The sequence below is a fragment of the Larimichthys crocea genome, chromosome XXII (assembly GCF_000972845.2).
Source record: "Larimichthys crocea isolate SSNF chromosome XXII, L_crocea_2.0, whole genome shotgun sequence".
Classification (NCBI taxonomy): Eukaryota; Metazoa; Chordata; class Actinopteri; family Sciaenidae; genus Larimichthys; species Larimichthys crocea.
In genome coordinates this window covers 11370587-11389373 of record NC_040032.1, presented here as the reverse complement: position 1 = coordinate 11389373, position 18787 = coordinate 11370587, and the positions used below count along the sequence as shown (strand labels likewise).

At 40.8% G+C, this 18787-nt stretch overlaps 2 protein-coding genes across 8 annotated transcripts in view; both read right to left on the bottom strand.

The window, feature by feature from the left end:
• Window positions 1-3189, bottom strand: part of arhgap32b (Rho GTPase activating protein 32b) — a 95036-nt gene extending 91847 nt beyond the window's left edge. For all 5 annotated transcript variants that reach the window (XM_019267849.2, XM_019267854.2, XM_019267855.2 and 2 more), the window contains exon 1: window positions 2687-3189. The gene's annotated coding sequence lies outside the window, so the exon portion shown is untranslated. The remainder of the gene's footprint in view (window positions 1-2686) is intronic.
• A 6399-nt stretch (window positions 3190-9588) lies between these two features.
• Window positions 9589-17666, bottom strand: vps26bl (vacuolar protein sorting 26 homolog B, like). 3 transcript variants are annotated; one of them, XM_027273567.1, is made up of 7 exons: window positions 17249-17666; window positions 15096-15252; window positions 14213-14377; window positions 13920-14095; window positions 13699-13841; window positions 12587-12738; window positions 9589-12175 (listed from the first exon to the last, which is right to left on the bottom strand). In XM_027273567.1, the coding sequence occupies exons 1-6, from the start codon at window positions 17469-17471 to the stop codon at window positions 12601-12603; spliced, it is 1002 nt and encodes a 333-aa protein (XP_027129368.1). In that variant the 5' UTR covers window positions 17472-17666; the 3' UTR covers window positions 9589-12175; window positions 12587-12600. The 3 variants fall into 3 exon arrangements, with proteins under 3 accessions (XP_027129368.1, XP_027129369.1, XP_010745011.1); XM_027273568.1 differs by having other exon boundaries at window positions 12591-12738; XM_010746709.3 differs by having other exon boundaries at window positions 9589-12738; window positions 17249-17661.
• Window positions 17667-18787: the final 1121 nt, after the last annotated feature.

Below are 18787 nucleotides of genomic sequence, written 5' to 3'. Positions count from 1 at the left end.
CTCAGTGATCAAGACACAAAGTGTGCAAGCAGTGTGTCGAGAGTTTACGGATGTGGACCAAAGGAACACGTGAAAAGTTAGCATTTGGTATCCCTTGGTTTGGCAAGAGCATGAAGATCATTGCTTAGACTGTTACGTTTGTTTAGTGGAAACAAGCACATATCTGTTAAGTAAGAAAACTGGGATCCTATAGTTCAAAAACTTGACGTGATAGAGAAAAACTGAGATCAGTTTTGGATTCCGCACCCAAAAACCAGTTAAAAACAGCTGTCAGACCGAACTCAACAATGATTGTGTTCCCCAAAAAACAGCTGTCAGACCGAACTCAACAATGATTGTGTTCCCCAGTGTTATCCTTTATATACCGTATTTTCCGGACTATAAGCCGCTACTTTTTTTCCCCCGCTTTGAACCATGCGGCTTATACAAAGATGCAGCTTTTCTATTGATTTTTCTTTAGCCGACAGGGGAAGTCAGTGCAAAGAAGAACACGCTAGTTTTTATTTAGCTCATGCAACACGCATGACGAATTATTAACAACGAGAAGTTCGTATGATGCAGCTTTTAGGTAACACGTAAGCTTGGCGTTAATGAATCCATGGTGAGACGTTGGAGACGGCAGCAGCATCAATCAGTTCAGGTATATAAATAAACATTTACGGTACAAAATCTTTCTGTGTATCCGGTAAATATCTAATATATCGGCGGCTTATAGTCCGCTGCGGCTTATATACTATTTTTTTTTAACTTAGTGGGTGCGACTTATATTCAAGTGCGCTCTATAGTCTGGAAAATACGGTATAGGCCTATATATAAAGTGGGAGCGGGGGTCGTCTTTCATTGAGGCCACCATATTGAAACACTGCGTTTCTACAGTAGCCCAGAACAGACAAAATAAACAGTGACTCTAAATAAGGGTCCTTAAAGTGTTTGTTTCTTATTTACACCAGGAAGGTGAGGGGGTTGCAATGCAGTGATTAGTCCACTACATGCATCTAAATTCTTACACACTGGACCTTTAAATGCAGATTTATGTTATAGGTTATTTTTTAAACTGCAGTATATGTTATTTCCCTCAGGATCATTAACCCTAGAACACTAACGCCGGGTGATTTTCACCCACACAGTTCTTGTCATGTGATTTTCATTGTGTTGCTGCTGTCTGAGTTGCATGGGTCCTTGGGTAGCGTCATTAATGGTATGTTTGTTTCCCTCCTCCCATCTGTGTGTCAGTGATACAGAGTGCCATTTTTTTTGTCTATACCTCCCACAGTTGTCAGTGATGCAGGAAGTCTGTGCCTTCACCAGACAAAGCTCACATGTCCCAGGAATGGGTGGACCAAAGAACAAGTTCCCAGCTTCCATTCTTTTTTTTTTTGTTTGGAAATTTCTCGTTAAGGATTACCTGATTTTTAAAAATACTTTTGCTAAAGGGTCCCCTATGGTACCTTTTTATTTAAATTTTATGTGATATTGAATATTGGGAAATTAAAGAAGAGTACTACAGTTTGGCATACAGTGTTGTACTTTTTGTAAGTGATGAAAACTGTATTTTATCCGGGATATTATATCGGGTAAACTATACCCGACGTTAGTGATGGTGTTACTAATTTTAACGTTAGTGTTCTAGGCAGGGGCCCACAATGTAAATACCAATATAAAATGATTAAATCATTATCATTGAGTACAGTCGTCCCTCGCTATATCGCGGTTCACTTTTCGCAGACTCGCTGTTTTGCAGATTTTTTTAGTGTAATTTTGCATGCTTTTTTTTTACAGCGTGCTGTACAGTATGAACGCGCATTGTGTTCTGCGTCCTGATTGGCTAAGGGAGAACCGCACATGTGTTCTGCGTCCTGATTGGCTAAGGGAGAACCGCACATGTGTTCTGTGTCCTGATTAACTAAGGGAGTACTGTACAAAATGTGTGTAAAAAAAGTGTATAAAAGTGTGTGGTTAGGGGTTTTACGGCCTTAAAACATGTATAATAATTGTAAAACTCACTGCGCGGATTTCGTTTATTGCGGGTTAGTTTTAGAACGTATCCCCCGTGATAAACGAGGGACCACTGTGTATATCTTACATTTCCAAATATAACAATGAAAATTAATTCTGTTTGTTTTTACATGTTTTGGGCAGTAAAAGTGAAATAGAAATTTAGCCTTTAGCACATTTTTATGGTGGCTTTTAATCTCGCATCAGATAGTGAACCTGTATGCAGACTTGCATGCATGTACAAGTCAAAAGCAGTTAATATTGTGCTAGTACTAGTATTAAAACAGTGATTAATTAGAGTTTTGTAAAGCTTTTGATGGGATAGTTAGGTCCTAGAGATGTGGGGACAACAGCTGCACAGATGGGGGGGGGGGCCCAATTTGATTATTTTTTTGTCATGGGGCCCAAAATTCCTGGCTGCGCCCCTGGTTCTGGGGTTAAAGTATCGATCATGTTGCAGAGGCTAAAAGTTAGAGACACTGAAAGCAGCTTTAAGCTGCCATATCATTGAATGGGCTTGTGCACACATACATGGGAGGATTAGCCGACTCCATACAGACCATGCCTTGCCGGGTGCACACACACACAATACACATGTTTGTGCCGACTAGCAGATTCCTCTAACAAAGTGCTGTAAAGTCTGCAGAGCACACACACAGTGTGAGCATGCAGCCGTGCTGAGTTTAAGTACCTGTGTGTCTGTGGCGGTTGACCACCGACCGTTGGCCGCTCCGTCGTCGTTGTCTGGGGGGGAGATGAGCTTTAGCTTTCGCTGTCTCCGTCTGGCTCTCCACCGCTGTTTAATTCCCTCCTCATCACATGTGAGTCTCAAAAACGCGCCAGGCTCCAAAGTATTTGTTAAATATATTTTTTAAAACAGTTTTAACAGAGCAGACACAGCGGTGGTGTGTTCACTGTTCAACCCGAAACAACACACACAAAAACGGCTGCCCTCCTCCTCCTCCGCCTCCTCCTCCAAGCCGGTTCAGTCAGTTACCGCTCCGCTTCTGTGTTCCCTCCAAAAAAAAATATTCCGTCCGTTTGAGACAAAAAAAAAAAGTCCTTCGCCTTTTTTGTTAAACTCCCAGTTTAAACTTCCCGTCCAAAGAGGCTCTCCTCCGTGTGCAACTCAGCCGAGAGCAGCGCACCTCGGACTGGATACCGAGCACCGAGGAGCAGCGCTATCTCTGCGCTGCGTTCACGGGCTGTCGGAGGAGCAGCGCTATCTCTGCGCTGCGTTCACGGGCTGTCGGAGACGGAGCAATCCCAGCGGATTTAAACGAGGCAGTTTGATTTTTACCATCATTATCCATTTATCAAAAAATATGCCGGGTTAGAGACTGTCTGACTCTTAAAATCGCATAATAAGTTGCTAAAGAGTATTTTCTCCCATTCATGATACAACAGCTTTTAAAGGTCCAGTGTGTAAATATAATATTCATTAGTATGTTTTCATTGGTGTATAATCACCTTAAAATAAGAACTGTCTTAAAAAATATCTACAGTGGGAGAGGTGGGGTCCTCTTCCATGGAGTCTGCCATTTTTCTACAGTAGCCCAGAACAGACAAACCAAACCCTGATCTAGATGTGGCCCTTTGCTTTTAATGTGATTAATTTGAGTTAAATGCCACTAAATCCAACACAATGGACCTTTAAAAACCCCAAGAATTCAGCTTTTATCTGCAGTATATCTAAGTATTTATCTGCAAGATTGGAATACAATATTCATTAGATTCATTAGTATGTTTTCATTTATGTATAATGACCTGAAAAAGGTAATTGTTGTGTTTTCGTTGTCTTATAATGAGCCTTTTATATCTACAATGGGAGAGGTGGGGGTCCTCTTCCACGGATTCTGCCATTTTACTACAGTAGCCCAGAACAGACAAACCAAACCCTGATCTAGATGTGGCCCTTTGCTTTTAATGTGAGTTAAATGCCACTAAATCCAACACAATGGACCTTTAAAAACCCCAAGAATTCAGCTTTTAAAGGTCCAGTTTGTAAGATTTTTAAGTATTTATCGGCAAGATTGGAATACAATATTCATTAGATTCATTAGTATGTTTTCATTAGTATGTATAATGACCTGAAAAAGGTAAATGTCTTATAATGAGCAATATTCATTAGTATGTTTACATTGGAGAACTGTCTTAAAATGAGCCCTTTATAAATAGAGTGGGAGGAGACAAACCAAACCCTGATCTACAGTAGATGTGGCCCTTTGCTTTTAATGTGAATTTGGCAATCTTAAGTTAAATGCCACTAAATCCAACACAATGGACCTTTAAAAACTCCAAGAATTCAGTTTTCAAAGGTCCAGTGTGTAAGATTTATTACTTATACTTATTGATTGATACGTATTTATTTTCAAGAGTGGAATACAATATTCATTAGTATGTTTTCATTGGTGTATAATGACCTGAAAAGGGTAATTGTTGTTTTCGTTGTCTTATAATGAGCCTTTTATATCTACAGTGGGAGCGGTGCCATGGATTTTCTACAGTAGCCCACAAGAGACAAACCAAACCCTGATCATCACCGCTAGGTGCCACTAAATCCTACACACTTCTGACAATAATTCAGCTTTTAAAGGTCCAGTGTGTATGATTTTGTGGCATCTATGTGAACTTGCTGATTGCAACCAACTGAACTAGCAATTTGGTTACCAGAGGGCTCATTATATCACCTCAAAGGCCTTAAACAGAGGGAAGTTGCAACACAGTGGGTGCACCTGAAGGCAGTGCAGAAGTAGCACCTAAAGAGCTCATTATTTGTTGCAGGATGCTGCTCCATCTCTACCTCCTCATCATCTGCTTGGGATAAATAAAGTATATCTATCTATCTGCAGAAGCAAAAGTGAGAAAAACTTAAGTAAACTGCCAGGACCTTAATTGTTTCACCTCAAAGCTAGTAAGTGGATCTTCAGTTGAGTTGGGATTTTCTTTCAAGAATGAACTCAAGGAAGACTCTTCAACAATTAGATTAAGCCAGTAGAGTGTTGGCATGCGTTATAGAGCAAAAAAAAAATCACTGTATCTTATATAACAGTTATTTATTATCACAGTATGTTGGTCTTCTGTGGTTCCCAACCTTTTGCCTTAACGGACCCCCTTTCTATCATTGAGTAAACTGATAACCTCTGGCTAAGTGACATATTTTAGGGATATTTCATATAATATTCAACACTGATGAACTTTACACTTAACCCAAACAGTGGACGCAATAACTGCAGAAAGTTTGTGTAAAATGAGGCTGAATTTTTAGCAGATATCAGAGTTTTCTTGATATGTTTTTAGGACATTTTTATACAGTCCTCTGTCTATTTCACAACAATGATACAACCTTAATAAACCTCTTTTTACACTGTTTTCTTCTCATAGTACTTAACTACTTTTTGAATGCAGGGCAAGGCTGCTTTAGCAGAGGGAAGGATCTGTGTTCAGGTCTTCTTCGTGTCCGTATCCTGTGAGGAGTTTATGTCTTAAATAACAATCTAATCGTTAAATATAACAATTTATTTTGACCGAACACGGCCTCTTAAATTCATAAAGGTGTCATGAAGCTTTGGCGACTCAGTGCTTACAGTACATGGACTGGCAGCTTGGCTGCATTAACACATTATTTAGTTTTCCTCAACAGCTTTTAGTGTTTGTGTATCTTTGTTCAGCCATGATGCAGAAACAGCTGGTGAAGATGGTCAGAAGAACAATTTAGTCAGCTCAGTTCTTTCCTACAAATTAGCACCGTTTTAACACAAACAACTCACAAGAAAAGTGTCAAGTCACCCAGAAACAGCAGATTCAACATCATCGTTGGCATTAGGAAATGCTGCAAGAGTTGCTGTAATCACAGATTCGGGAAGTGAGAGGTGGATTTTGAGCTGTTTTAGTCACGTGCAAAGTAGAGACATTGCACAGAGGTAGTGTGATCTTCTGAAAGCATATACGAGAGCTGTGTGCCCGATGAGACCCAGCATCACCTCCCCAGTGTCACTCACACATCAGTGCTCTCAGCAGCTACACCTCCTCCTTTGTCAATCATCCACTGAAATGAGCTCAGGCATGGATGTAAATCTACAACAGCGACGCTTGAAATAATCATAAATCATATTTAGAAATGTCCAGTGACCTGAAGCGAGCCATTCATGCAAGATGTTCCCAATTATCAGTGATCTGAAACAGTGCTGTACAGAGGGGAAAGGTCCAAAACATATTTCAACTTTGTGCTACATTATTTGTCATTTTTAGATATGTCCTTTAAAGATTATACCCTCATTTTGGGACCAGTTACTGCCAATGGTGTACTTGTACTGAAATACTGTTAGGTAGACTGGCTGGCAAGTAAATCTATCCGGCTGGTAGGATAGTTCAAGTGGCTGCTGGAGGATCATAAAAACCCTGCATAGTTCCAGAAAGGTACTTAAGGAGACTCTGAATTCAGACTTGCTCTTCTCACAAAGAAGATGGCAGACCTGTTTAAGTTCACTTCCCACCTTGAAGGTTTAAGTGACAGACACCCTGAGGATAGGAGCGAGCAGCCTAACTGTCCACCAGAAAGGATTTCTGCATCTGCACGATCCTTAAAACACCCTGAATCATCGACAGCCCCAGCACGTATGACTCATTCTGCACAAGTGCTCCCTTCAAGCCGTCCCTCCACACTGTTATTACATGCATACACTTTAAAGGCTTTCATTCACAGCAACTGCGAACACAATGCACATCAATTGTCATCAAGACAGCGCAGCTACAGCACTTAGAATATGTACTTTTTTAGTTCATACATATATAAAGGCTCCGTCTGTCACTCACTCCCTCTTAATAATCTACATCATGTGCTAATATTATAATAATAACTGTATATTAGGGCTATTTTGTGCCAACTCTGGATGCTTGGATGCTGAATTTTCAATCCTTTACTTACCTCTGATGGTCATGGCTGAATCATTGCTAAGCCGGAACAGTGATGACAATATTACAGGGGTTTTGTATCAGCTGGAACTGTCCTCAGGGTGTTAATCATATTATCAAACGTCATTGGGTTTTATCTGCCACAAACTTGGATGTGTCAGGACTTCTGACCATAACAGATTACATAAAGGATGGGTGGGACGATTATATCACCCCTGATAATCAAGTCCAGGGGAGAGGCTGTTCTTATTCATAGAAATAGCTGTTTTGTGACATAAAATGTTACTGCAGGCCGTCGGGAGGGATCTGTCGTGGTCACAGATACGATGTATCTGACCTGAACTGGGACGATGGACAGTTCGTGAATACATTCTTATCCTCATTTACTGGTGAGGCTTATTCTTGAAGATCAAGACTTCCTTTTATCAGATGTATAAGTCTAATTCCTGGATTTTCATTGATCATTTTGTAGTTGATAGCCAGTTGCTGACCTTGTGAGAGATTACAGTTATGGAGATGTTGTCATTTCCGACCATCAGCCTGTGTTACTGCAAATATCTTTCCAAAGAAAGCTTCAGGGCGCCCTCCATTCTCTGGGAATCCCTTGAAGCCTCTCTAAGATGATGGATCATTTCATACAACTGCTGCTGAACTGACCCTGCTCCCGAACTTTTCAGGAAGGGGTCAGCTCTGCAGACGGAGTTTGACAGAACAGCTACTCCTTCAATCTTCCTCGAGCCTGTATAAGCACTCAGATAAAGTGGACAGCTTTTTACTTCAGCCAAACATCCGTAAACATGTTAGTCATCTTTCCAATGACGAGCGGGGGGATTAATCATGAGTTTAAAAGATTTTATTCCTCTCTTCATACTTCTGAGATACGCCTTGTCCCCTTTAAACTCAATTTATCTTCCCAGAGCATAAATCTACCACAAGTAAGTGAATCATTCATGGAATAATTGGAGGAACGTCTGTCTGTGGAGGAAATGAAAGCTGTCCTTTACAGTATGCAAAATGCAGAAGCTCCTGATGGATTTACTGCTGAATTTTTAAAGAGTTTTGGGGACAAATTGCTGCCAGTCTTGCTCTCCGTTGGAGTAATCCTTTATCGAGGGCCACGTTCCAGCAACCTTCAGTCAGACTAATGGGTCATTTTGTCCTATATCGCTCCTTAATGTGGGTTGTAGACTGTTGGCTAAGTTTTGCCTCAGCGCCTAGAGTCCACCCCGTCCTCAATTTTTTTTCCAGACCAAACTGGTCTGACACCTATTTCCTTTCCTGGCTTTTAAATATCATATCATCATCTTCAGATCCACAGTCAACCAATGCTGTGAATGTTGCTACCTCTTATCTAGAGTCTAGAGGAATTTGAATTTGGTCTAAAATTCATATAATGCGCAAAATAAGTCCCCAGTGTCTTCAGCATGCACCAATTCTCTTAATTCCCAATATTTTTCACTATAACACAGCACAGGGAAAGTTAAAGGTGCCATATTTCCAAGTTTTATATCCATAACAAGATATATTTGTGGTTTTAATGACCAAAAATCTGAATATAGTTTTGCATGCGTCTCGCTGAAGCTCTTCCAAGAACAGTGTTTGTTCCTGTTTTGTCTCATTAGTATTAATGGGCCTCTCTTCTGATTGGCTGATAATAGGTTCAGGTGAGCTGTGTTGGAGGCGTGGCCGTCCTCACAGCTTGTTAAAACGTAGTTTTTATGCATATAGACTGTGTGTATTTCTCAATGGATTGAGCGTTTAATACTTTCACAGTATTTATACAGCACATATACCTGCTTTATAACAAACCTGTGACCTTTAAAATTGGTTTAATATTGAGAAAAAAATCTGTTTCAACCGCTCAGCATTGCACTCAATCGACTCTATTTCAGCTGACACAGACTCTGCAGTTGTTGCTTGTGTCTGATGGTTATAATGACGTCTCACTCAGAAGCAGCTCACAGTGACAGATGTGACATAATAGATCCTTCACTTATGTTCATTCAACAACATTTTTCTTCTCTTTAGCTTCAAGGTTTTCTTTCACATAGCAGACTTTCTTTTTTTCTCTCTCTCTCTCATCAGATATCGAGAAAGTCCATTCATCACATAATAACCGTGCCACAATGTAATTCCTGTGGAATCTATTCGCTCCCTGTTCAACATGAAGAATGAGTCACTGGAAACCATTTTAGCCGTGTGCAAACTGAATAAAAGCAGAAGATGTCCCGGTGTGACAAGTTTCTGCTTTATTTGTGCAGACTTTAAATTACACATTTAAATAAATAAGAATACCTGCATGTTATCACTTGGTACAAATATCTCTCTGCAGAATAACAATGTCTTTCACTTGCACAGCTTCATTCTTTGCCCAGTGACTCTTAGTTCATTCAATGAAATCTGATCCAAACCTGCCCTCTAGTGACGACAGTTACTCCACGCAGTGAGATTTACTGGACATGTACTGTCAGTGGAGCTGTACCTACAAGTTCATCACTGACAGACGGACTAAACAGACAAACATTACCTCTGCTTGAATGTCCCGATAACCACAGCTCATGTACACATCTGATTCACTCATGTAAGACTGGAATATTTATCATCTTTAGGAAGAACATGGATTTATTCATCAGGAAGAGCCTCAGACCGAGGAATGTTTTGTAATGAACACAGGAGAGATTTTAGTTACTCCCTTTTAATTCAAAGTAAAACAGGAATATAAAATGATTAAAATCAACATTTATAGACAGGAAGATAAAATATGTCATGAACAGAAACAAAAGAAAGAAGAGGGATGCATTTACATTGTGCATTTACACCGTACATTTCATCATTCGTTCTTATTTTAATCTCAGTTTACTCTCCATAATGGACATGGGTTAGTTTAGCTACTGTGTGCCTGAACCAGTACTGGTAAAAAAATAATAAAAAATAAATCACAGCCACATAATCAAACAAAAAAACAAAATAAAAGAACAAATATGAACTGTGTATAGTCTAAAGTTGGTAGTTATTGTATCAGTGGAGGTAACTGCCAAAAGGACGGTGAGTTAGGCAGGAAAGTAATGCAGTATACATTCTGTACGACTTAGGGACTGTACGAAAATTATTAGGACGGGAGCTGGAGCTGGACTCCAGGTTTATTTTTTATTTCATCCTTTTCTGGTCAAGTTTATTGTTAAAAAATAATTCTATTTTGTGCACACCATGGATCATATACACATCTCTGTATAAAAGAGTTTATTTTCTAGCTTTGTGACCAGTGCAAATGTTTTGTTCAAGCCGAAACATTTTTAACTACAAGGCGGCGTCTTTGCACCAATTTCCGCCTGATCGTGTCTTTCTATAGACTCTTAGTTTTATTTTGCACATCCTCTTAATTTCAAACACTGTGCAGCTCTTTTCATTTTAAAAAACATAAATCTCTTTACTGTTTTATATTTAAGATTCTTTTGCAGTACTTGTTTATTTTTCTTCAACTTTGTTTGTTATGCACCAAAATACCAATTATTTTTATGTGTCACCTTGACTTTAAATTCATAACCTATATTTTCATGCATTTTCAGCACAATTACCAATATGTGGAGCGGAAATGTGACAGTGCTGAGGTCCTTCAGCAGCCACGGAGCTTGAGTGACAGCAGTTATATAATAATTTATATTTATATTAATAGTGAGCAACTGGAAGGCTCGGTGAACAGACTGTGCCATTAGTTATGTTTACCATAAACTGACAATTTATTGCACAATTCCTAATGTGTGATTTGCAATGTGTAAATGTTTAGGCTCTTTTTTATTCATTCCATCTCTCAACCAAAATAATTTTAGCACAGTCCCTTAACACAAATCACATTTCAGCTTACAAGGCAGTGATTTCTGCCACCGTCGAGTCACGTCAAAGGACGATTCTCTGAACAAGGAAAACTCAAGTCAACCCTTTGGTCAAATTAAAGTTTCTTGCAGGCTCAAATCAACTCGTTAGGCAGATGAATCCTCGATTTTTTAGCAGTTACCTGAACAGCAGTCCGTCGACAGTGCACACGTTTCTTTAAACACAGCAAACTGACAAATGAATTTACTGGCAGGTGAAGTAGGAAATATAAAAAATTATCTAAAACTAATGATACACAGTGATAGGATTGTGCAAAAAAGTTGCACGGCTTGCTAAGCTTGTCAAGCAAATAGTTGCAGGCTAGGGCAATGTGAGGACAACGGGGTTCAGTTTCAGTGCTTCACACTCTGTACTCACTAGTGTGCTTTTTTTTCTGACGGATGGAGGAAATAAAAATAAAGAAATCATGGCACAGGAACTTAATAGAAAGCCTGATTATGCTTATTTAGACAATATACAAACTTCTGTTTCTGGATTTTCTGTTACATACATTCATTTTCTTTTCTGAAACTCTAAACCCATTTTTAACTCATGAAAAGTGACAGAAAGGGCTTTAGCAGTACGCTGTGGCAATTGTTCTAAAGTATTGCACTGAAACATTTTGGCAATAAATCCGTAGGCACGAAGCTAACTAACCAAACAGGGGCAGTCTATGAAGAGGCCGGACTAAAAACAGGTGTAACACTGTCTATTTTAGATTTAAAGTCTGACTTTCACTCTACACCTGAACCCTGACGTGAGTCTGGTGAGTTCATAAACAGCACTGAGAGCAGAGAGAGAGAGAAAAAATTAAAAAGCAGAATGAGTTTATAGTGCAAATAAGAAAGCAGGGCTTCAAGCTACCAGAGACTGGACGTAGAATCTCACAGCGCTCACACACGAGTGCCACGTTTGTTTTAGCAGCAGTGGCAACTCCCGAAGGCCGAGCCACGGCCGACTGATGCGCCAAACATGTACGACGCTGGTTAGAAAGTGGAATTTTCTTAAAAAATAAATACTCTACAGTCATGATTCTTTCTGATGAGAGCCTTGGAATGTATGAAAATATTTTAAAACGTTGTTTTATACAAACATGTAAATGCTTTCATTTACAGCGTCTTTTAAGTCTTCTACTTGTGTTTGGAGTCTAAAATTCATATTTTTTTAAAAAGGAGGGCATGGCAGCAAAATAATAAATGATAATGATTCATTCATGTCACAATGTCACATCCCTTTGAGGAGACATACAGAAATGTGCTGTAAAATATGTTTTTGTTTTGTTTTAGAAACCCGCTGTATGACTACAGCTTCTGCACAGCGCGATCTTCCAGCCGAGTGAGTAGTTTGAAGGAAAGGTCGTGTTAGAAATACACCCGGGGTGGCTCCGTGCTACGCACTGTACATTCATACACACACACACACACACACACATACACACCAGGAATTCAAGATATTATTCAAACAGTACTTGCAAATGATATTTAAGTGCATCTAAACAGGTGAAGTTTGCCACGCAGAGCTGTACGATGAAACGTTGCAGAAGTCGGATCTTGTGCAGTTTTCTTTGCGTCAGTCAGTCTTAAATGCCGTAAACTCCACCCAGGTGGTACTTCAAGGTGGTCGAAATAAACTAACACTTGCAACTACAGCCTGAGTCTGGTCTGACTGTTTGTTCCCTCGACATACAAACACACACTGTCACATTTCAAAGCCTCTCTCACTGACACACACACACACTCGCTTGCAAACCAACGATATTCACATTCAGAATTTGCTGTAAATTTCTGCACTGTGTTCGCTCACGCACTCACTACACGCGCTTTAGCTGTCGTCTTCGGCGTTGCTCTGGGTCTGAGGTTTCTCTGGGTAAGAGGAGCCCTCGAAGCGCTGCGAGGCGATGGCCGCTTGGTGAGACATGCTCTTCCTCACGATGTCGCCTTTCCTCCACAGGGTGATCTCCTGCAAGAACACGACACCGTGATTACCCACGATGATATCTCATTTCATGATGGCTGAAGGGAAACAGTTCCTGGTTTTGCCTGATTAATATGGAACACGGGCAGGCTCGGTATAAATATAATAATGATTAATCCAAAGAGACTTCCTTTAATTGCTTGTTTTGTCAGAGAAAAGCAGAGAATCTTTACGGATGAGAAGTTGGAACCAGAGACTTTTTTGGCACTTTTGCTTGAAAATTATCTGAAACGTATAATTGATTATCAAAATAGTTCTGTCGATAGATTAATCTCCCTTATTCTATCATTCCACGTGCATCTGGGGCTAAAAAACTGATAACAATATAACCTAAAATGAGTATTTAGTGAATTAAAAGCAGTATGTTCAATAAATTAAATAGGTACTTAGGGCAGCAGAGGCTGACATATCCTGACTTTTAATCTTAACGGAGCCTAAATTCCCGTTAAGGCAACTCCAAAGTGTCTTTCATTGAATCCTTCCTGCCTCCTGAATGCCTGTTTCAAGTCTCAAGACCAAGCGGAGACCATCAGGGTTATTTTACGCTGGTTTGACTTTGTAAACCTGCTCAGATTTGGTGCTTCTGCCATGAATAAGTCGGCTAGGTGCTTAATTAGTTTGCCTTTTGGCAGTTTTTGCACAGGGTGTTTTTATTTTTTTGAAACTCAAAGCAGAGCAGTGCTCCTGAAACGGACCGCATCGCTTCTGTAGGGGTTGCAAACATTGACTAGAAGCGCCACGATCAGCTCTGGGTGCACATGGGAATGGAATTTAACCCTTAAACAATTGTTTTCTTCTTGCCATCAACCTGAAGTTTTCAGTTGAGCCAGAAAACTTTAAGTACAGAATAAAACTCCAAATACGTGCATGGAAAACTGACTGATCCAACATGGAAGAAGAACTTCCAGCCCGACATGAAGCCGTAGCGCAGTGCAGCCTGTGTACCTGCTGTTTGAAATAGCGTCTCTCCTCTTCATCGATGAGGACCAGGTTGAGGTAGTACCGCACCGAGAACTTCTTGTTAACGTCCCTCATGGTGGGCGTCATCTCATAGCCTGCTAGGAACAGCCTGATGGGGATGGACTCTCCTGCAACACAAGAAGTCACATTTAGTTTGCGACAGACAAGAAGCGCGGCTCATTACCCGCCGAAGACTCCGTCGTTACCTCTGACAGGCGCGCCGTCCATGATCTCGTACTTTGCTATGGTGTCGTTCTCGTGGTAGACGTTTGGCCCCGTGCCCGTGGTCTCCCGCTTGATGATGTCGATCTCCATGTGTCTGATCTTAATCCTCACCAGCAGGAAGTAAATCTTGCCTACGATCACGTCTTTTAGGTGATACCTGCGAGAAAACAGTTTGATCTGTCAAAGCCAAACACTTTCCCACTTCCCAGGATACGGGTACAAGAGGAAGAGCTCAGAGTTATTTGAGTGCATTATTGTACAAAGAAAATCATACTTGGATTTGTTGTACTCAAACTCTATGTGTAGACAGTCCTCAATCCCCACTTCCATCTTGATGGAGGAGTTGAGCTCAGGGTAGGTGCTGAGCGTGTGAACCACGATGTCCATCTCTTTGCTGATGTCATTCAGCCGCCGGCCTATTGTCGCCCTCAGAAAGTAGCTGAACGACAGAAAGAAAGAAAAAAAGACAAGAAACCATGACAAGACTGAAACAATACAAACAGTGAGTGGCGAGTTGGGCTGTCGTGCATAACAAACAAACTCGATGTTTGTCGAGGTTTCCCGACTCGGCTTGTCAGGCTCTGCTCTACGCTGTCAAACAACCATCAGTCTGAGCTGGCCCGGGTTTACCGTTGAGCCTTTATGGTGCAGGCACACCGCATCAGTTGACGGATGTCAAGCTGAGGGATCCTTTTCTACAGAGAGCAGGAAATCTGGCTGCTTGGTTTGTGATGGACAGGCAGCGGGGACTTAGGAGGATTTACTGGCAGAATATTCTACATTAATATATATTCTGCATCTTCTACAACATGTTGAACCTTGTGCTGAACGTATCTGCTGTGAAACTATCTTTCTATTACGCTGGTTAACCGGATTCATCAACGCCAGCGCTCGCTCGCTTTCATTCACTGTCTATGTCTCTCGACGCAAACCAAATTAAACTTCTTTGTGTCTGTTTTGCAGCGTAAATTGCGAGCCAGACTCAGATTTAGAAGCTGGTTCATGAAATAAACAAAGCCAGAACACAACAGGTAGAGTGTCAGAGTTTAGATAGTGTATGGAGGTTTGACCGGTCTGATTGGCGGCCAAAGCGTGACGTCAGGCTGCATTTGTTTTTTCTCCAAAAAGTTTAAATTCATGCACACAGTAGATCTTACCGTAATTTGACGTTCTGGCCGGTGTAGGACTCATACGGTTTCTCCACATGCGTGAACTCAAAGTCAAACGTCTGTGACTGTGTGAGCTCCCCCGGCCGAGCCAAGTCTTTCACAAGAGACACAAACTCATGGTGGTTTCCTCTGTCGTAGTACAGCTCTGGAAAACATTAAAAAAAGAGCTTGTACAGGTTTCAGCTGCAAACAGTGAAGATTTGGGCCGCCTTTGTGTAAACCATATTTCACTTTCTGTATTAACAATGCCACCTTAAAACATTTTAGATAGAAAGTTCTTCTTTTTTTGTGGTAAAGAGAAAGGAAAGGGCGCAGCAGAGATGGAAAAATGTCGACACGCATAAAGATCTGGGAAAAAGAGGAAGTCTGGTAGCTTAACCAAAATGCATTTTCATAAATTCCTAATCTATTTTTAAATGGCACGCACCTCCAAAAGAATTCAGCTGAAGCTGGACTGCCTTTACACAGAGCAACCTTTATGCAATCAGTTGCAGATTTCAAATTAATTTTTACGTGTTCAAACGACTCCAACACAACTAAAAGTTTAACAAATATAATAATGGGGAGTTGAGCTCAGAACACAGCTGGTTCCTATAGTAGAATGGGAGCCGAAGCCTTCAGGTATCAGGAGGCAGACCCCCTTTAAGAGGCGGCGTTAGACGTTCCTTATAACGAGCTTATGGTTAGTGCTGGCTCAGGTGAGTCCTGAAGTATACCTCAGTTATGCTGCTATAGCATAACTGCTAGACTGCCTGGGGATCTGAGGATGGACAGGAGAGCAGGGGGAGAGAGGCGAGAGCACCGGAGGGTGGCCAGCATGGAAGGTGGACTGGTAGTTCACCTCCTGGGTGCTGCCCAGGAGCCCTTGAGCAAGGACACTCACGACATGCAGACTGGAGGAGCTGGGGATCGAACCACCTCTCATGATCTGATTATGTTACGCCTATTGGTATTGGTTGAAGATGCAGTCACATCTCCCTCACTGAAAACTCACTTTGGACTATACAAATAAAATCTGATTCGATTTGATTAGTCGACGACCCACTGCACCTCCAGAACCACAATAAATGCAACTTCACTGAGGCTACTTTTATTTGCTAACCTGTCAGTGTCAGCCTTTTAATAACTGTATACTTCTTTAAGTCACCGTTATCATCTAATGCAAGGGTCTTCAACCTTTTTCAGCCCAAGGACCCCTTGGACAAACAGAACAGGGACCCCCCACATGTTATAATAACTTTTATATTTAAATCAAATCAATTTTATTTGTATAGCCCAAAGTCACAAAGTACATTTTGCCTCAGAGAGCTTTACAATCTGTACAGGGAGTGACATCCTCTGTCCTTAGAGTCCCCCAGCAGTCTAGTCCTATGGCAGCATAACTATAAGCTTTATCAAAAAGGAAAGTCTTAAGTCTATTCTTAAAAGTGTTGACCGTGTCTGCCTCCCGAACCCAGAATGATAGTTTGTTCCACAGAGGAGGAGCCTGATAATTTAACTAATTTACTTCATTCACCTTTTATTCTGCATTATTAACCTATTTATATGTTGGGTTAATAGCATTTATGTGTTTATGATTGATAAAACATTCAGGCATAATGGAATAGTTTATTTTGTAATTTTTTTTGTCAAAAGTAGCTTATTATTACATATTAATGCTTGCAGTTTACTCAATATCATTCTTGTTTTTGTTTTTTTTAAATTCTCACAAATTATTTTGGTGAAAATAATAATAAATAAATAATAAAATTATCAGTTATTGTGACAGTAATAGTCGGTGGACCCCCTTGCAGTCCCTCTGCGGACCCCACAGGGGTCACGGACCTCTTGTTGATCTAACGTTTGTTTTGTTTTTTTAAACACCAAAGGTCAAAGGTCACCGAGAGCCGCTAGCCAATGAGCGCTGCGTCAGCTGACGTTCTCTTGCACGCGCGCACACACACACATCTGTCACGAGACCTGACAGTTGAAACTGACACTTGTTAGCGCGCGCGCGGCGGCGGTCCGTTTGAAGCCGTTTCTAATTAAAATAAATGTAATTAATTAATGTTTGTTGGTGTTTGCACCTCCTGTCACACTTTCCCCACTTCTCCCTCTCTCTCCGGGCTCCGTGCGGACCCGCAGGCCCGGCAGCCGCTCACCTATCTGCCCGATGAACTCGATCTTGATGCCGTTGTGCTCGAGCCTCTTCCCGGGATACTTGAGCGTGACGTTGACCCTCCCGGACACCGTCTCTCCGTCGTAGAAGAGGAAATATTTGTCCTTCCTGCCGTCTTCGCTCTTGTGCTCGGCTTTCTTTCTCGTCTCGGCGTCATTCAGAACTATGTCGATGTCCGCACTTTGACCAAAGCCGAAGAAGCTCATCGCTCCGGTCCTTCCCCCGCCGCTGGATGCTGCTCCCGGTGTGTAAATAAAGCGGCGCACGGTAGTTTGCTCCGGTTCGGAGGTGTTCAGCAGCAAACGGCTACCCAGATTATTCAGTACTCAGAGTTACAACCGCGCCACTGCGCATGCGTCAACAGTCATGTGAAGCATCGATTATTTTTATTTTATTTTATTAACTTTCTATATAAACTACAGCGTCAGCCAACACGACGACAATTAAATGAGACGAATTAAAAAATAAAAATATATTTAGTTTCAACATGGCTGCACTTTTCTGGCGCAGTATCAACAGGCTTCGTCTATTGTACTGATGGGAAGTTCGTGTCTTCATAGGGAGTCGGATCATTTGACTCACTCAACTCACCAAAAGAAGATCCGGCTCTTTCGGCTCCCAAACGGCTCTTCATGTCACCACTCGCCAAATTTAGCACTGTTTTGACTTGTGATTTGCATGTGTACACATATATCGTGTATATATTCAATACATCTATTGTACTGAAGTATTCAAAAGTAAAAATGACATTTGCTAATATCAATAAATTGCTGTAGCCATTTGTTTTTACTGCATTTACAGACCCTTGTAACTCTGAAACTCTGCTACACAAAGCAGACAGAAACACATATAAAAACAGCAGTAAAGTTTGTTTGTGGACCCGGTTCTTTGAACCGGCTCGTTCACGTCCGACACATCACTAGTAGTTCAGCCTGACAGGCACTCTTCATTCATCAGGCCCTTATGCAATAAAATACAAAGTTCACCCACATAATAAAGTGAAATCAGTGAACCCAATAAAAACAAAAGAATGTGGCACAAAACAAGGGAAGACTACAACGAGCTGCAGCTCTGTAACACTGTCTGTTTGTATTTTTGTGTGTTCAAGTCTTGTGTGTGTGTAAACAGGCTTTATATTAAATAATAACAAAAGTCAATAAAAGTAGCCTGTGCTCTTCTGATATTAGTAAGAAGTTGATATGAATTATATTAATTGGTATAACCAAGGATTACAAAGTTGTTTACTAGTTCTTTAGTTGTAAGTTTATTTATGTAGCATCTTTTGAGAGTAATGTCACAAAGTGTTTCACAATAAAACATAAAAAAGCAAATAAAAAACAAAGCAGACATCGTGCTTATAACATAAAATATGAAGTCTATGATATGTACGTGTTTGCACTGTGCATGTGTTGTTGTAGCCCTAAGCACAAGAGGTCAGGAGAGCACTGTTTTGATTCGGTCATGCCTCTGTATATAAATATTAACATCTACAGTCAGATTATTATTTCTTTACCCGTGCATC